Genomic DNA, 19,295 nt, shown 5'->3' with positions numbered 1-19,295 from the left:
AAATTCGTAATTGATTTTATTTATTTTTTATACTTCCAATTTTTTAAGCAAACCATTTTGGCAATAAGAACTACAATACTCATACGTAATATTTTTCATTAAAACGAAAAATATTATTCATTGCTATTGTCAGAAAAATTACTTAAATTTTTGGGGTATTTTTGTCCCTATCATTCATAGAAGCACAAAATACACCGAATCAGACTCTGTTGGACTTTCCAAGGTTAGATGTAAGACTTATCATTGATTATGTTTCTCAGTTTAATTCTTATTGTTAATTTTCAGTCCGTAAAAAGTGTCTCGTCATTGATTATAATTACGTTAGAATGTCTCTCGGCTTAAGTCGTAGGTGTGTTCAGGGTATAAGCTAGTATAGTTCTTACGTTAAAAATCTGTATATATTCATCAGAGAAACTTTATGCAACTTGTTCTATGTATAAATTGTTATTCCAACATTTTTACTTCGACTGAAGTATTTTATTGTGTAAAAAACAATTTTAAAGAAATTATCTTATTATACACGAAAATTTGAAAACTTACTTAGGTAGTTGCAACGTCCCTCTAAGGGACCGGGTCTCTCGCATTACTCTTACAATCCTGTAGGGAAATTCTGTAAGAGTATGACAATGTCACATGGTAAATCGAATAGTAAATTCAGAGGAACTAATCGAATATCCGTTTCATATGGGTTACTAAGAGCTTCATAGATCCCTTAGTAATAGTCATTCGGTGAAGACTTGGTTTCACCGAATTTGTCATATTAATACAAAATTCCCCTACCGGTGACTCTCTGCCATCACTCTTTTACAACTCAGTATCCACAGCTATTTAAGGATACTGTCCAATACTTTCTTCTATCGTTTTCTGGAACATCCTCCATCATTTCCCCTTCAGCATCATAAACCGCGAGATTTTGAAGACGATTTAAATTAATTGCAGCCAATTTCCGATCAAAAGTGTAATTTATGTCTCCTAGTAAGTTAATGTGTTTAGACTTTAGCAAAATTAAGTGATAAAAAGACGGACTTGGCCCACAAATATTGGTATAAATGGGCTTAAATGGACCAATAATGTATTCTTGCACGAAATATTAATAAGCGCGTTTTAGGTCAAGGAAATAGATGCAGCTATGGATACAGGATGATATCCTTTGTGCTGTCTTCTCCTTTATTCTGTCATACCGTATGAGAGAATAAAGAAGAAGTTAGTACAAAGATCATCAGCGTGTATCTATTCCTGAAAAATTAATATTTTACTCGTTAAAAACCACAAATAAATGTGATTTTTATTAATTTTAAAGAAAAAAAGAACCACATTTCAATCAGTTTTGTGAGCCAAGTCCGGTTCATAATTTTGCCATTAAAATTGAAAAAATATAAAGATTTTTGAAGAGCTCATTAAGATTTAACAAAAGTCCTTTTAAACCAGTAAAGGCATTTCCTTCGGTAAAAGTACCTTGATTAGCTAAATTTTAATTTTTTTTTTTAATTATTTTTAGTGGTAATGCTTTTAAATTTTTTTAAGATGTTGTAGGGGAGTAACAGATCCTTCCTGCATCTCGTCACTACGCCATTGCATTGTGGAACAGAAATGTAAATCTTAAACTTTGTAAAATTTTACTTCCCGAGTAATTTTTGAACAGGAAAAACAAATTTCAATGTTTCAAACTTATTCTTTAGTGCTTAGTATTTTGTTTTGTTGTTTTTTTTTTAAGTCCATAGTATTATGATCGATGTTTTTAATTTTCATTTAGGGCATTCTGTAATTTTATAAAATCTTGAAGTAAGTTTAAAAAATATTAGAAAAAATTGGACGAAAAACATGAATTTTAAAAGACAATTTAAATAAAACGAATCAAAAATACTAAGGACATTAAGAAAACCAAAACTCCAGATTACGTACTATTCTCAATTAACCAGGTAGACTTATAGCTTAAGCTGAGAAACAGTTTAGTAAAAATTCACACAAAATCAGAATTTTCATTATTATTATTTTAGGTTTTAGGACAATCTCTCCGCTTAGGTTTATACAGGACCTCCAGTATACATATTCATAAATTATAAAATATAAAATCGTGATTTTAAGCAGTCAGACAGACTTACGACTTAAGCCGTGAGACAGCTTAATCTAATCAATATTTTGCTTGACTATGATTACGTTAAGTTGTCTTTCGGCTTAAGTCGTCGGTGTGTTCAGGACCTTATGTGCTCAAGAATACAAGTTTTTGAGAGTTTTGACCGGAAGAATCATTTTCCATTGAAGAATTAAATTCCCAAAACCAAGAAACATTTCAATCAAGACTTAGTTTTGTATCAATAATAAGATATTTTTAAAATCTTTGTTAAAGCATAAAATTTTTCAGATTAAAGTAAAGTGGAATCGAATAATTGGAAACAATCGGATACGGGCCTAAGATTTCAGGGGTCAAAGCCTTCGTTAAAGCCTTGGTTAAAGCATAAAATAATGTTTAAAACCAATAAAATAAGATTTTGCATTATGAGTAAAATGTTTATAGATCAAGCTTAACTTAAGATCAAGCTTAGCTTAATATCGAAAAAATCTGGTATATAACTTCTTCATTTCTTTTTTACCAAGAATAATTCACTGTTTTTAGACATTTCCAATCTATGATTTCTGTTTCATTATACGAATATTAATTAAAATTAAGACTTGGCTTGTCAGCCATGGGAAATTGTCATTTTGAGTTAAAACACTTTTGCTGGGGATGGTCGATAGGCAATCCTCTTGGTATTATTTACCATTTGGGGTGAGTGTTCAATGCAGATGGCTGTGAGAAGCAAATGTGCTTCCATGAGAGGTCAAGTGTGTAAATATCGCGAGAGAGAAGATTTCACATGGGTAACACTGTACATAATGTACTGTGGCTTTTCCGGTATGTTCCCGCGCTTATTAGGCCAATTGTAAGGGGTCAAAGGGTTGCAATCGTTTAAGTCTCTTGCCACCAACAGAGATTGCGGCTTCTCATATTTTAATTCTATTCCAAATACATAATTTCATTGAGAGTTCAAATGCATTAAACTGCATTAAAGACGTCAGAAGATCTTCAATTGAATCTTCAGTAATTGTCTCTATCTAATTAAACGTGTTTTTTTTCCCAAATCAGTTGAGATAATTCAAAAGTTCTTGAGACTAGAAATGAATCTCATCGATAAATGTGGATGTGTGCCATAGTCGGAAAGGAATTTGTAATAATTGTGGAAACCTCATTCTCAAAAACGGAATTAGAGAGTGATAGATTCGGTGAACAAATAGCGAATCTCAATAGAAGACGTAAGAAAAAGTGTGTTAATTTGACAAAACTGTGAGAAAAACATAATTCTATCATAATGGGAAACTCTTCGTCATCACATCACGAGCCACTGGATCGAGGTGGTTTCACAAGAGGCACTTACGGAGATGTGGTTTGTGTTTTTATTTTCTTTTTATTTTATTTCATTGATTCTATGCACGAAATGTCGGAACCCTATACTGAGTCTTTCCTGCAAGATAATTCCATAATTATTTTTGCAGATAACAGGCAACAGAAAAAGTTCTAATGATTTTAATTGAATGTTTTTTGGAATTTTTCTTTGTGCAGAAATCGGCCTCAATTCGTCAGAGTAAGAAATCTCCGCGCAAAATGGATCGTCTGAGGCGTTCCTTTCGTGATTCTTTCCGGAGGCGAAAAGAACGAGTGCCAGAATCATCCAAGCCTCATCAGTGGCAGGCAGATGAGGCTGCTGTAAGATCTGCCACATGCTCCTTTGCTGTTAAATACCTTGGCTGTGTGGAAGTCTATGAATCACGAGGAATGCAAGTTTGTGAGGAAGCCCTCAAAGTCTTAAGGGTAAGTTAACAAATAACTTCTAATTCTGAACAGAAACTCATAAAATTTTCACTTCATTTTACGTTGAAGAACCTTATTAAATAGAAATGTTACGCAATGCTGAGAAAAAAAGAGGGTGCAATTAACTTTTTCTCCTCGTAACTTTAACACTTTGTAGGTGTAAAAATATATCAACATTTTTTAATGTTAATTTTACACCTTTTAGTGTAAAATTAACATGAAAAAGGGTAACTCTAACCCATAATACCCCTAAAATGCATAATATTTACACCGATTTTGGATCAATACTGCAGGGTAAAATAAACATTTCCGGAATGTTATTTTAAGTTTTTCGGATTTCTCTCAGTGAAGGAATACAAGGGGAAACTTTAAATTCTGAAATATATTTCAAAGTTTTAAAATCTTAATAATAAAGGGCCAATTGTCTTTAAGTCCTTGAACCAAAACTTAAGAAAACATTGTTACGATTCTGGAGGTAGTGTATGACCTGTCAACACTTCACAACCATCCTCAATTGACTCACGACCGAAGATACGGCAAGATGAGCTCCCAGGTTTAGGAAAAATACTAGAATACCTCGTGTAGACTTTTATTTACTACTTATCAAATACATTTCTACTTCCTTTTCCTTTAATTAACGGGATTTATATAGGCCTCTTTAAATATCGGAGATAAGAGGTTGTTCCTCCACAAGATCCACCCTCGGACGGATCGGTGTAGATCTTTCAGAGATCGCCCACAGACAAATCGGAGCACATCTCTAAACTCAAAACTTTTCCAAACTCCAGAGAAGAAAAAGAAGCACTCATTTATGATTGCAATTGTATTATGCGTTGCTCGGCAGAATTATAGCCTAAAAGCGAAAAATTGCTTTTTTGTGAGGACTTGCATATAAAATCGCAACAATATATGTAATATAATTAGCCGGAATAAAAGTATCACGTTTGATTAATTGGTACCATTAAATTAAATACTAGAAATTTAGAGAAAAATTAATATTAATGAATTATCGTTAGCCTTTAAAACAGACCTGTTCTTTTCTTAATTTTGTTCCAAAAGATATATCTTGATTATTTATTCATCGTTATTTATTTAACTTTATTTCATTGCACAAAGTAAAGTACTATGCCGAATATTTCATAATCGTTTAGTGGCTTTAAAAGATAAGGTCCGTAGGGGGAACCAGGGATATGACGCTTTTTGCTAAGAGGAATGTCAAGCAATCCTTCATTTAATTAAGAATTGGAGTGTACCCTTTTGGTTTACTAATATTAATAAATCTTATTTTATCCATATTACGATATTTGAATTAAAAAAAAAGATAGTTTCGCTTAATCTATTAGCCCCAGCCCCTAATACAGAGGTATAAGTAAACAAAACATATCTTAGTGAAGATTTTTTTTTAATTTCATTAAGTCTAATATTTTTAACATTAGAAACGGAGTAAAGAAGATCTTTGGTACATTCTCAGAAACAGGGAGACTTCTCCAATTTCACAATACTTAGGGGTTATGATATGACAAATTTTTTAATACGTTACATATCTTAGAAAATTGTATTTACGTATGTATAGAGCAGTTTCAAAATTCTTTTATAAACGTATATCAAATCGTGTCTTTACTAAGGATTTTTTAATATTTATGTTGAAATTTTTGTAAATTGGATTTTTATAAAAAAAAATGTGTTATGTATGTATATGTACAAGATGATAGTAGCAAAATTTTATATATCAGACGCTCCTTTTAACTTAATAATATCATGAGAGCCTATTATTTAATTTGCCTAAAGGATTTTTTAAAATTCTAACTTGAGCTGGACCTAACGTAAAAAATACATTGAATAATCGATTGATGTTTTCTTTCAATTAAATCAAATTATTTAGTATTTTAAGGATATTTTTAAATAAAAATGTAATTACGTATTTATAAAAAAAATTCTTTACATTTTAAAGGTTAGAATTTCAAATTTTTCTAAATACGTTAAAAATATACGTTGAAATAAAAATTGTAAATCATGTTGTAAAAAGTTTCTCAATAGAATTATTTTGCCCTAATTTTCCAAACAAATTTTGACAAATATTTTGATATTCTCAGATTTTACGAAACTTTTTCATTTTCTCTATTTAACGTTCTTTTGATCTAGGGTTGTGCCATTACTTATTCCGATTTTTTGGTTCTTCAAAACAATTTTGTGACAAAAATTTCGATGAGGCCATTAGTATAGAGAGGCCATAAGTAATGACGCAACCCACTTTAAATAAAAGCGGTATCGGTTTTAGCCCTATGACTTATATACTCTAACTTCTAATTATTTAAGGTTTTTTTTAGGAAACTGGTACTCAAGCGGCCCTCCGTTTATTTCACAATATGGTTTTTTTGGATCTAAGATTGCAAATTTAACAAAATCCTCGTAATCCAAAATATGTGTAGGTGTGAAATAGGATAATTCGGCATCATTTCCAATTCGGAATTTCAGATGGACAAAGAAAAAAGAAGACTTCGGAGTAATTCAAGCCTTATACGAGCATCAAACCTAGGATTTAGCCATATGGCTTACCTTCCCTAATTTCTTATCAGTAAAGTTTTTTGTTAAAATTTCGATTCATGATTAGGATATCAAGGAAAAAGATCCATGAAATTTTGAAGACCAAAAAATGATTGTTATGTAGGGTCTTGAGATTTTGGGAAACGGGCTAAACCTCTAATCGGAAAATCGCTCTACACTCCGTGGTTTAATTTCCTTTTGTCCATCTGAAACATTGAACAAATATCAAAATACCAAATTAGAAATGATTCCAAATAAACAAATTTTACTCTACTATCTACTTATTTTAAATATAAAATCAAATTTTAGAATATTTCACTTAATTTTAATCTTATAGGGGGAAGTGGGGCACCTTTGAAAGTGGGGTACATTTGAAATTGGATTTTTTACCTATTTTTAAATCAAATTGAGCCTTATCGTGATATAATTTAGCTGCACAAACATATTGAGAAGCTAAATTACATTATGATATAGATCAGTTCCACTTAAACATAGGAGAAAAATCCCGATTTCAAAGGTGCCCCATTTTCAAAGGTGTCCCACTTCCCCCTAATAGAAGGATAAAATGAAGCTAAAATAATTCTAACAATTGTTTGAACACAACGACTCAAAGAGTGCAATTGTTACCGTTTCGATAATTGTAGAAACGTTGAAGAGTCTCTCAAATTTTATCATCAGTATAATTATATCGATTAAGAAGCGATTTAACTCGACCCACAAAGATAAAGCTATTACCAATGACGAGTGATTTATCACGCTTCTCTGAACTAACATAAACCATATCTTTATGCGTCAAAGTTTTCCAAAGAAAAATAATGAATTTATCCTTATTTTATAAACCTTCTTCAATAAATAATTTTCAGACTCAAAATAATAAAATTTGAGTAGGGAAATATGTTTAAAACTACCATAATTCTTTCCCTGGAAACTTTTGATAGTTCGTTGAAGTACTTTATGCTGTGAAAATGCAGCAGTCTTTCTTAATATTTTTCAAAATTGACTTATTTATGTACCAGGAAAATTCACAATTTCTATTCGTTTTTATTGTTCTAATCTTGGGATGTGCGGATGTGTTTTTCATTATCTTTTTAGCATAAATTTATTATTTTCCATTTACTCAGTTGTATAGTCGATGGTATTCGTAAGTGGAAAAATAGATTAAATAAACTATTACTAGGGGAAAGTACTCTCCCTTCGAACGTTCATGCCTTCAAATAATGTGAATTTTCTTTAAGTTTTCCTAAGAGATTTAAACATTTCTATTAAATATTAGTTAGCTTATCATCAATTGTTGATATTTCCGTGATAATTTAGTGTAAATCTCTTACGAAAAACAAAAGAATTTCACATTATTCGAAGGTATGATCGTTCGAAGGGAGAGTACTTTCCCTTATTAAATCAAATTTATCTTAGCAAAATCTTAAGTTTCAATAAAAATTTAAAAAAAAAAACCTTAAGAGAAAATTAGGCGATCTTAAAAATCGATAAAATTAATTTTGTATAACTTTTAGGTACATAAAAGCCGACAATTGATCAAGCTGAAAACCTTAAAACTTGACATATTCTCTAAAACCCAAAATAAAAGAAACCGAAGTTTAAAATTTTTACCGAACTTTAAATTAATTTGAGCAAGGAATAAAAAAAGAAAATTAAATATATTGATATTGTGTCTACTTGTCAAATAGTTTCTTTGTAAAGTAGGGGAAAGTGCTCTCCCTTCGAACGTTCATGCCTTCGAATAATGTGAATTTCTTTTGTTTTTCTTAAAAGATTTACACTAAATTATCACGGAATTATCAACAATTGATGATAGGCCAACCAATATTTAATAGAAATATTTATGTCTTCTAGGAAAACTAAAAGAAAATTCACATTATTCGAAGGCATGAGCGTTCGAAGGGAGAGCACTTTCCCTTACTAATTTTTCACAACTTTTTTGGAAAATTTTAAATTTTATTAAGTAGATTTTTTGAAAAATTTCCTTATAAACAACTTTTCACAAAAAGAATATAATTGCAATAAAAATGGCAAAAATCTGCACTAAGTGGCATTTACTCGATTCACTCGGTCTTCAGTTCGCCTTTTCTGCCTTTCCTAAACCACCAAAAGGACGCTTTTGGCACAGTATTTGAAAATGATTTAAAAAACACTTTAAACATTTTAAAAATTTCAATAAAATGGCGGGAAATAAAACTTACTTTTTCTTAAATGGATTAAGATAGGGTAAGTGTGCCAAATTTCGGCATAGTTGCATGCAAGCGCCAAAGTTTCAAGTTTGAAATGTAATATCTTTAATAGAAATTGATCTTTTTCATTCCTTCTACTTAAGGAGTGTTGCTTAGAACCTTGTAGAAAGTTTATTGTCTGTATTTACTTTAAAATCATTCTTAATACATTTTAAAATAAATAAAAATGTAGACATAGCTTTGGTGCCCTAGGTTTTGGCCACCTTCATTCTCATAGTTCCTTACCCTTCGGGAATTCTTCCAATGTCTTTTTCACGTTATCTCGTTTGTCGAAGCTACATTTTTTGTTATTTTTTTTGCATTGTATAATCTCTAGAGTATGTGAAAACTAAAAATTCATGGAAATTCGAGGAACGAAAAAGGTGGCCGGAATTGCAAGCTGGCCGGAATTTGGCACACTTACCCTAGTTCAACTAAATTTTTATTTAAAAGAATTTTCTCACAGTTCAAAGACAAAAAACACATTAACGCCGATATGAAAAACCTTCTTAATTTTATTATAGATCCTTTTCTTATAGAAAAGTAATAGTTTATTTTACATTTGAAGCCGTAAACTCAATATTCTGCACAATCCTGCATATCTAAGAAATCGATTTTCATTCTAAACAAGAAAGCGCCTTTTCTTATCATTCTTAAAGAATAAAACCAATAGTCCATTTCTATATTGAATTTAGAATTGAATAGAGTCCTTTTAAAATTCCTAGTCTATTAAAATATCAATTTACAATAAACAAGATTGGATTTTCATTGTATTCTTCTTCTTTAGAATTCCAGGCGGCGTCCGGTTCGTGGGTTGCTCCACGTGAGCGGAGATGGACTTCGTGTGGTGGATGATGAGACAAAGGGATTAATAGTGGATCAGACAATTGAGAAGGTGAGTTTCTGTGCTCCGGACAGGAACCATGAGCGTGGCTTTAGTTACATTTGCCGCGATGGAACAACCAGGCGCTGGATGTGTCATGGTTTTCTGGCCAGCAAGGATTCCGGAGAGCGTCTGTCCCATGCTGTTGGATGTGCATTTGCTGTGTGCCTGGAAAGGAAGCAGCGACGGGACAAGGAATGTGGCGTCACGATGACATTTGATCTCAAGAATTCCACATTCACCCGTAGCGGATCATTCCGGCAGCAATCACTGACGGAGCGCTTGGCCGAGGGGACAGCTCCAACTGCAACGGTTGCTCCTCAGCCCAAACCCTTCAATCCCTTTGCAATTGAACGGCCCCATGCCACTCCATCGATGCTGGAACGTCAGGGAAGTTTTCGGGGTTTCAACACCCTGGGCAGTGGATCACCGTTCAAGCGACAAATGTCTCTACGCATTAATGATCTTCCGTCCAATGCTGAGCGTTTGAGGGCATTTGATCTAGCCACACCACAGAGCCAGAGATCTGTGTCGCCAATTCCCGAGGTTCAGCATGGGCTGGACACGGTGAGTCAGCTGTGTCAGGAAATGAGTCAGGAACTGAGCTTTCTGGCCAAGAGTGACGATCTTGAATTCCCAAAGACAGCACCAGACACCAAATCACCACCACTCTTGCTCAATTCCACACCTTCTAGTCCTGATGGTGCAGCTGGGGCAGAATCTGTGACCAGCAATTGTACAGCTACAACAACATCACCAACAGCTTATGTACAGCCAAGAACAAGTCGCTCACCACCTGCAGCGACCATTCCATCCCCCACGAAAGTTCTGCCCATTGATCCAACTGCCCAGCTGCCCAATGCCGATCAGTGGTTGGGTCAGGTGGCCCCAAAAGTCTCCCCAACTCCTCCCAAGCGAGCCCCAATGCTGCATGCACGTGCTAAGTCCCTTAGCAGTGCAGCTGATCCCTTCGATGCCGAATGGGTGGCACCTATCGTAAAAACTGACCAGGGACACAATACCAATCCCTTCATATCACCACCCAAACCACCGGCTGAGTCATTCCAGGTGCAGCTCTAAAGAACGAATTCTCATGATGCTCTTCGCAAACGCACCAGAGTAGCTTCTATTCGTGAGAGACTTCCCCGTAATGGATTTAATACTTAATATTCCAAGTCATATCAGTATCGTAAAAAAATAGATCCGTAGATTCGTAGATGCAATAGAGACGAGAAATCACTGAAGAAAAAAAATTAACATAGAGAAATAGCACAATGTTCCAAGTAAAACGTTTTTGGTGCACAAAATTTATCAAATCAAAATATCAGTAATTAACTAACAGCAGAGAGTATTATTCATGCAATCCTTGGCAATTGAAGGCATAATTTAGGAAATCTTGAGCCTGATCGGATTTTCTTATTTGCTAAAGAGGTTATTTTGAAATGTGAGGTTATGTTCAACCTAACCTAACAAATAAAGTCAAAACACGGTAAAGACCTTTAAGAAATCTCCTCTATTTCCTCCACTTACAACGTTTCGGAGATGGGTTGTCTCCTTCCTCAGGTATGGGTAGGTATGGGAAGATCCCCATACCTACCCATACCTGAGGAAGGAGACAACCCATCTCCGAAACGTTGTAAGTGGAGGAAATAGAGGAGATTTCTCAAAGGTCTTTACCGTGTTTTGACTTCAATAATCCATTGATAGACCGAAAGATCCATTCTAACAAATAAAGCTGAGATCTGAGAAATCTTCCTTGAAGGAAACCTGCGACAAAGCAATTTATTTTTGTTTTAGCTAGAACAGGGGCCTCTCGACATTTTATTCTTCTATACGTTTTTGCATAGAGGCACTGAAGACTATTGGCAAGTTTTTTCCTAAAGAGAATTGACTTATCAGTCTGATATATTTCGAAATCGTGCATTGAAAGCTATCTAAAAATACATATTTCATAATGCTCGCCGAAGTAATACAAGAACTACGAGCAAATTTGTTTAAGTCGCGGTGCAATAGCTGCAAAATTTTTACAAGGAAAAGTGAAAAATAGCTTCACTTTTTATTAGGCTTGATCGGCCCCTGGCTAGAATATAACATATTTGCAATTATTTTGAATTTTAACCTAAAAGAACTTAACCTCATTTTAGTAATCATTTTAGTAATAAATATATTTCAAAGATCTGTTTGAAAACATGGTACTTAATACAATGAGAATATTGAAATGACAAAAGCCGTTAGGTAGAATTCTTATGAGAACTTTATAAAAAGTATTTGCATCTCAAATGAAAATTTATTGAATCTTAGAATATTCCAACCTCAAAAAATATTTCTATACATTTTTTGTATTTTAAAGGGTAAGCAACTGTGTTATATTCTATATTATGAAACATAAAACATTTTTTTTAATAAATTTAAGTGCTAAAACTTTCTGTGAGGTTATGATTTTTGAATTTCTGAGGTTAGAATTCAATTCGTTTCAAAAAAGAGGAACGATTTTTAGTAAAATTGCATTTTCGTGGAATATTTGAAATACTTTGTTACAAAAATATACATTTGAGATTACTATCTTTGAGGTTATCTTTGAGGGAAATAACTTACAGTAGACTCTCGCTCAATCGGCTCTTTTTCAATCGGGCGAAAAATTTTGTTGACAATTTTCACGTTTAATTATGAAGCTAATTTGCTCAAATTCGCTGTAGTTCTTCCTATTTTATCGTGATTCTTTATAATTGAGCGCTTTTTGTGGATTTTACAAAGGCTTTGATGCCCAAATTTATCGATAAACTGGATGACATTTTGCCCCAAATACCCAATTGAGAGAGAGTCTACTGTAATGTCAAGTTAAGTTACCTCATCACAATCAAAAATTATCTCCCAAAATTTGAGGTTATGAAAAATATGCTTCATGTGAAATTGCATAACCTAAAAGAATGAAAAAAAACCACCTTAAAGTTATTCTTACTTTGCTTCAGAATCTACCTTGTGGCGCTAGTAGAAATTTTTGTCAAAAAATAGTATTATTTGGTTAAGTATTTTCAGGTAGCTTTTAATTTTTCAACTTAACCTCTCTTAGCAATGTATAAAATCTTGTAAAATATTCCCTGATTAAATTATGTCTGTCATTGCTTCGTGAGATAAATAAAAAGTACTTAAACAATAGATCATGGAAAAATAGTCAAATGCTAAAAAGGAGACTTTAAACTTTTCGATGTGCTTAGTAATGATTTCTTTTATTACATATTTTTCTTTAATTCATTTAACCGCAATTCGTATGAAGTGGATGTTTTTCCTGTGCACAAATTCTAAGACGCCGAAGACGATTGTTGAAGATAAGAGTAATATTGAGCCTTATTATTTTGTTTGAAAAGGAGGTTATTGGGAAGTGTTAGGTTATGTTACACACTGGCACCTAAAGATTAGAGGTTATGTTACTGAGACAAAATTTACCAAGCTCTGAGCTTCGATTTAATCACTGAATGAACAAGAATATCTGTTTAACAGAAAGAAAGTTCATTTTTTTTTTAAATAATTTGTGGTTATTTTTTGATTCAAAAAGAACATAACCTTACATTTTATCACCAAACTAACCTGTAGCCGGGGTTACTCAAATTTGGAATACCGACAAATTTTTTCATTTAAATTTATAGAGTCCACGGAATCACTCATAAGATTCTAATAGAATCTGAAATGACATTCCTTGAAGAATCACTGGAATCAAATGAAATCACAGAATCATTCTTATTCAATATTCCGCGATAGATAATGATAAGCCATAGTACATTACAGATTTATATGGATTTTTTTTATTTTCCAAAGATGATTGGACATTTTCAACTAAAACAACAATCATAGAATATGTCTCGTTCGAAAAGAAATTTGATTTCTCCCGTGGCGGATACAAGATAAAGGACCCAATCAGCAAATCAGGTTAAGAATGACCCCTGGGATACCAAGAAAAAAATTGTGAATTGTGAGGCGCTACATTTTGTCCTATGTTCAATATTTTGTATAGATTGAGGTGTCCATTATTTAGGATTGATAAGAGGATCTATTTAGAGGCAAGGATGCAGCTAGGATTTAGCAAGACAGGAGCCAAGTTGGAAAACTATCCCCAAAAGAAATCGTTTTTTTTTTTGAACGCAACAAAGAACAAAAGTTTCCTAAAATATTTGTAAAAATTAGGTGAATTATTGTGACGTTGAGCTTAATTAAAAATCAATAAAAGGAAAAGGGAATCCAGTTACGATCTGTTTTTTGAGAAAATCATTGTGCTGATTTAAGCGATTTTGTCGGATTTAGACAAAGGGTACAAAAGCGTTTTTATGGATCTGAGTGTGTAGCTTTCCGTTTCAGGAAATTGCATTTTAAGCTTGAGAATCCCAAAACAATGAGGCCATTTACACCGCCGCATTGGATTGGGATTAAATTGTCCCAAAATCGGATTTCGGATCATTAAGTCAGGTTAAGATTGTGTTTAAAACTGGTACTTCTCAAATATTATGCATGAAATCTACATAGCTGAAGCATAACACGGTTTATATTGTGCTGAAAACGCGCACAGCTGTTAAACATAAAACGATTAAGATTCAGAAAACTGTTAAAAATTTAGATTCAAACTTGTTTGAGTTATGCAGGACTATGCTCAATTTCATCCATTTTATTCTTGAGCTGTGCTTGGCTGTACCGATTTTTGATGAGCATCATCTGTTTAAAGATGTCTAACAGCTGTGCATGTTTTCAGCACAATGTTAACCATTTCATGCTTAAGCTGTACATGTTTTTAAAATAATCCTAATCAAAATACTATTCCTCAAAATTTTGATTTTTACTGTTGATCTACATTGAGTACTACATTACTTGAAAAGGACAGCTTCCACTTTTGCGTTTAACTTTTATTAAAAATAATTAAAATTTCACTGCATTTTCAAAATTAAACCTGTTAAACTCAAAATTAAAAGTTAAATTTTCCAAAGAATATAGTAGTCAGTGATACTAATAAGCAGTAAAACCCCCCGCTCGAACAATTTTTACCGTGATAAGGGCGCCTTCACGTACAACCGCACCCCCCGCATAAGTGTCTAGATACGCCAGTGGTAGTATCTTTTATGTTTTAAGGAAAATGGATTAAAAGCACCTTAAGAGAAGATTTCGACAAACTTTCTGTTGAAAGTTCACAATAAATTAATTTTCAAGTCGTTTATGATTATATTAACTTATATTCAGACGCAAACATTCCACAAAAAAAAATCAGTGGAAATTCTAATAAAAAATATTTTTTTTTAAATATTTAAAATAAAGCATTTAATTAAGGCTTTTCATTGAAGAAAATGGCGGGAAATTTTGATCAAAAATGGACTGATAATGGTGTTTTTAGGGTTTCACAAACTTTCTTTCAGAAATTGAATTCTAACCCCATTTTGATTATTTTGAGGCCTGATGTGGAACGCTTTCTAACTAGATATTTCCTAAACTTGTTCCATAGCGACATTGTAGCTCTTCCTATTGTTCAAAAATTAGCAACGTCTGAAATTCGATAAATTCGAAAATATCTGGGATAAACAGAATCACAGAATGGAATAATTGAGAATCACAGAATACCGAATTGAGGAAATCACAAGAACTATTAACCCTTTAAGGACGATTGGAACACCGGTGTCCCATAAAGAAAATAATTTTTCCTGACTACCTTTTTTCTTGTACTTATATGTAATTGCAAAGTAGAAGATTGAAGAAATCTAGGATATTTTTTGCAAGTCTTTACCTATTTGCTGTATGATAAATATTTAAGCTCAAAAAATGACGAATTTTTAAATTCTCATATTGAAAATTAATTTTAATTATTTTTTGTACTTCCAGTTTTTTTTAAGCAAAACTGTTTTGGAAAAGGCAACTACAATACTCAAACATAACATTTTTCGTTAGAGTGAAAATTATCAGTCTTTAGTATCGTCCAAAAAATTACTTAAATTTTTGGGCTATTTTTGTACCTATCGTTTATAGAGACAAAAAATATACCTAATCAGACTTTGTTTGCTTTTCGAAGGTTAGATGTAAGACGTTTTACAAGTTTTGTTTATCGGTTTCAATTTTATTGCTAATTTTCGGTCAGCGAAAACTGTCTCGTCGTTAAAGGGTTAAGAACAAGAATTATTAAGGAAATCACACATTTAGATTCATTAGAAACACATTGGAATCCCATGGAACAAACGGAATATGGACACAAATTTTCGATCTTGAGTAACTCCTTGCTGTAGCCTAATCAAGGAATGATGTCTATTCGTACTTTGACTCAAATAAATCGATTTTGGGTTAATGTAAGCGACCTTAACGCCACTTTCGGTATTTGAATGAATTATGGATATTATTAAAACTTGAAGTCATTATATTAGTTCTCTACTTATCAAAAATGAAAAATATCAATTGATAAATACCGTAAAGCAGTTTGAAAGTTTTAATACACTGTTTTATGAGATCTTTAAAAATAATTGGTCGTGAGGCATTTTTAAATCATTTCAAATCTTTAAATGTTAAAACACTATTTTTTCGCATATTTCTAAAGAAAGCTGGACTTTAGTGTAATGTAAATTAGATAGACAAAACAATTGCGGATCTAACTTAATTTATGACTAGGCCAAGCTTCAATTAGAAATGCGAAAAAATAAGGGTTTCAATGTTGCCTCAGCTTATTGTAGCCTCACCTTCCCCTAATTAGATGTTTTATTCTTACTTCAAAGGCATTTTTTATTAAATGGCAAATAAATCGAAAGATATTCTGAATTCTGTGCGCAGGAACGCGAGAAATGTGAAGTGAAAATAGGTAAACTCAATTTACCTATGACGCATATTGTAGAGAGCATAATGTAGGTGTTTATTAACTTATCTGATATAATAACTTATACATAGTTGTGAAAATTAAGAAATAATGTGAATTAATTGTATTCTTAGGGTATTTTAGGGGCATTTAGTCAGAAATTACCGAAATAATTCCAAGATAAATACTGAAATATTTCAATTTAAGAGTTAAAAACATTGTCACAATCTTGAGCATTTAGATAAATGCGTCTTTTTTTTTAAAGAATGATGCATTTGAATAAAAAGTGACTTTTCATGGGAATTATGACTTTTCTCCTCTGTCCAGGAGAGATAAAAATAAGATGAATAAATATTTGGGTACTTAATCTGTTATCATTGTGATCTCACGGTGATTTTTTTCATTTTATTTACAGTTGTATATTTAATTAGGTACATCGTAGTATGTGCAATTTATGAATTTCGAAATGGTTAATTAGAAAAACATGGCAAAAAAGAGACAGCTAAAAAATAATCCTCTATAAACATTTCTTTAAGGAACATCACAGTGATGGCCTTAGAAAATTGTCTAATATCTTTTGAGAAAAGTATTTTGTTTATTTTTTAGGAAAAAAGATGTTTTTATAGTCGCTGAAAATTTATATATTGACAGTTGAAAATTTTTTTTTGGCAAATAAACTAATGAAACTCAAATTTTTTATTTCTTTTTTCCCTAAATTTTGAGAAATATCCGTACTACTTAGGCTGCAAGAATTTTGATTTTGAGAATTTTTCGTAATTTATATATGACCCAAATTTGAAAAAAAACAGTCACGGATTTGCAAAAGAACCCATATTCGAAAGTGAAGAGAGTCAGTGTACTAATTTAAAATTTGGCAATACGCACAAGAAGCACTATGCAACTTTTAATAATTTTTATAATGTACTTAGTCTAGCACTGTTCAAAAATAAAACTAGATTTAACATAGTAATAGCTCAAATTAAAAGAAAAATAAACATTACACTGATTCGAAAACAAGAAATTACAATTGAATTTATTTCAAATTTCTTTTTCAAAACCATTTGGCTAATTCAAAATAAAAATATCAGATTAAATAATACTCAATGTAATACGTTTGAAAGGACTTAGGACAATTTAAATCTTGTCGAGGGTGTAATAACCAATCTTAAAAACAATTTTTGGAAAATTATTTAAAAATTTGTCTGCATTGGAAGCAATAGTTGACTTAAAATAATTAAAACTTCGTCGTCTTCTAATCTATCTGCAAATTTATGCCTTCAGTTTCTAAACATTTATAATAGTAGGACAATATCGAAAGGCTGATAAAAGAAATAAATCAAAATTTTAAGTTTTTATTGGGAAAAAATGAAAAAAGAGATCTAAACAATTTTTGATTATGTTTTAGGATAAACATTAAAAATACACCGTAGATGCTGGGATTTTGCCCTCCGGGACTTACTGAGTCATCCTGGCATACGTAAGCTTCTCTTCAATTCTAGCACTTCGGATTCTTAAAGGAAATCGTTAAGTTCTTAAAGAAAAGCTTACGATCAGCAGGACGGCAGTCTCCGCTAAAGAGCAGCCACTCGAATCTACGATATTACTCATACTCGAGCTCGTACTTGATTGAGCAAGCTGAGAGACAGTCCATTTAGCTTCAGTAAAGAAATTCTACATCAATATGACAATGCCATATGACAAAGTCATATGGCTAATTTCCAAGGTACTTAAATTCGGAAGTAGAAGAACGCTAAAGGCCAGTCAGTGGATACCAATGGCTATTGTAAGGAGCTCTATTAAGCTTTCAGTGATTGATATGATATGAATAGCATTTTCGAAGAGTTTTTCGAAATAAACAGTTTTGATATCTGGTGAAAATGGACTAAGACCTTTTATCGCTTCTTTCAATTTTTATTCGCTACAACGTTTTGGGAATACGATGTTCCCTTCATCAGGTATAGAATAATTAAGGAAGAAACACGTAATAGCGAAAAAAGGTCTGGTGAAAACGGAGTAAGACCTTTTTTCGCTATTACGTGTTTCTTTCTTAATTATTCTATACCTGATGAAGGGGACATCGTATTCCCGAAACGTTGTAGCGAATAAAAATTGAAAGAAGCGAAAATTCTTTCTTAATTATTCAAGAAAAACGTAATAGCGAAATAAGGTCTTACTCCGTTTTCACCAGATATTGCACTCCATCAGGCCGTACATAGTCGAACAAACAGTTTTGAATTTGTTATGATATTATCATACTATTACAGAATTGCCCTACAGATCAGACAATCCGCTTGGCATTTTCCGATCCGTTTTCGATTTTAAGTCCAGCTATAAAAGACAAAACCTTGGTTTTTATATTCCATTGCTGTACTTTTCTTCTGAAACTAACTTTAAGGAGAAAATTTCCAAGTCAAGACTAAAAAAAATCGTTGGGTTCTCTTTGCAAGAAACGACATCAGCGCCACTCTAAGCGGTTTCTTATACTTTACATGGTCTGAGAAGTTTCACGGCATATAATTACATATCCATTTGGATTGGTATCGAAGGGCAAATCAACTGAGACTCCTTTTCAAAAATATGTAAAGAATTAATTAGAATTTGTTCTAGTATTATGCCCTACTGAAGACCTTGCCTAGGCTTTAATCGTTGACTGATGTAGGACTATCGATTATTAGAAACCAGAGTCAAATTTTCGCCTTGAATTCAGTAAAATATGTTATTTTTTTTATTTATTTCTTGGGTTATTGTAGATTGTCCTTACATTTTTTATTCCATGTAAAAGAGTTCCTTCTTGATGCCTGAAAGTCCTGGCGGAACCCAATTTCACAATCTCACAAGTCGAGTCAGCCATCTCTCTACCCAAAACCGGAGTTGCAATTATAGTAAATTAGGACTCTTTTGGAATAGGGCTTTTTTTTCTTTTATTAGCTGAGATTCTTTACAATCTCAACTTCTGTGGTCCGAGGTGAAATCCGACTTCGGCAGATC

General features: G+C 32.5%; 1 protein-coding gene across 13 annotated transcripts in view; it reads left to right on the top strand.

Annotated features, from left to right (window-relative positions):
* The window catches only part of LOC129807061 (protein numb), a 34,877-nt gene extending 18,267 nt beyond the window's left edge, over positions 1 to 16,610 (top strand). For 6 of the 13 annotated variants that reach the window (XM_055856066.1, XM_055856065.1, XM_055856063.1 and 3 more), the window contains 3 exons: positions 3,125 to 3,422; positions 3,599 to 3,847; positions 9,404 to 10,840. In XM_055856066.1, the coding sequence (XP_055712041.1) occupies positions 3,348 to 3,422; positions 3,599 to 3,847; positions 9,404 to 10,579 (1,500 nt within the window). In that variant the 5' untranslated portion in view covers positions 3,125 to 3,347 and the 3' untranslated portion in view covers positions 10,580 to 10,840. Of the gene's footprint in view, positions 1 to 3,124; positions 3,423 to 3,598; positions 3,848 to 9,403; positions 10,841 to 13,312; positions 13,734 to 16,441 lie in introns of those variants that run through there. The other 7 variants (XR_008752227.1, XR_008752226.1, XR_008752225.1 and 4 more) reach the window with 5 other exon arrangements.
* The last annotated feature ends 2,685 nt before the right edge of the window (positions 16,611 to 19,295 follow it).

This window comes from Phlebotomus papatasi, chromosome 3 (assembly GCF_024763615.1).
Source record: "Phlebotomus papatasi isolate M1 chromosome 3, Ppap_2.1, whole genome shotgun sequence".
In the NCBI taxonomy this organism is placed as follows: Eukaryota; Metazoa; Arthropoda; class Insecta; order Diptera; family Psychodidae; genus Phlebotomus; species Phlebotomus papatasi.
This window is presented reverse-complemented; position numbering and strand designations above follow the sequence as displayed.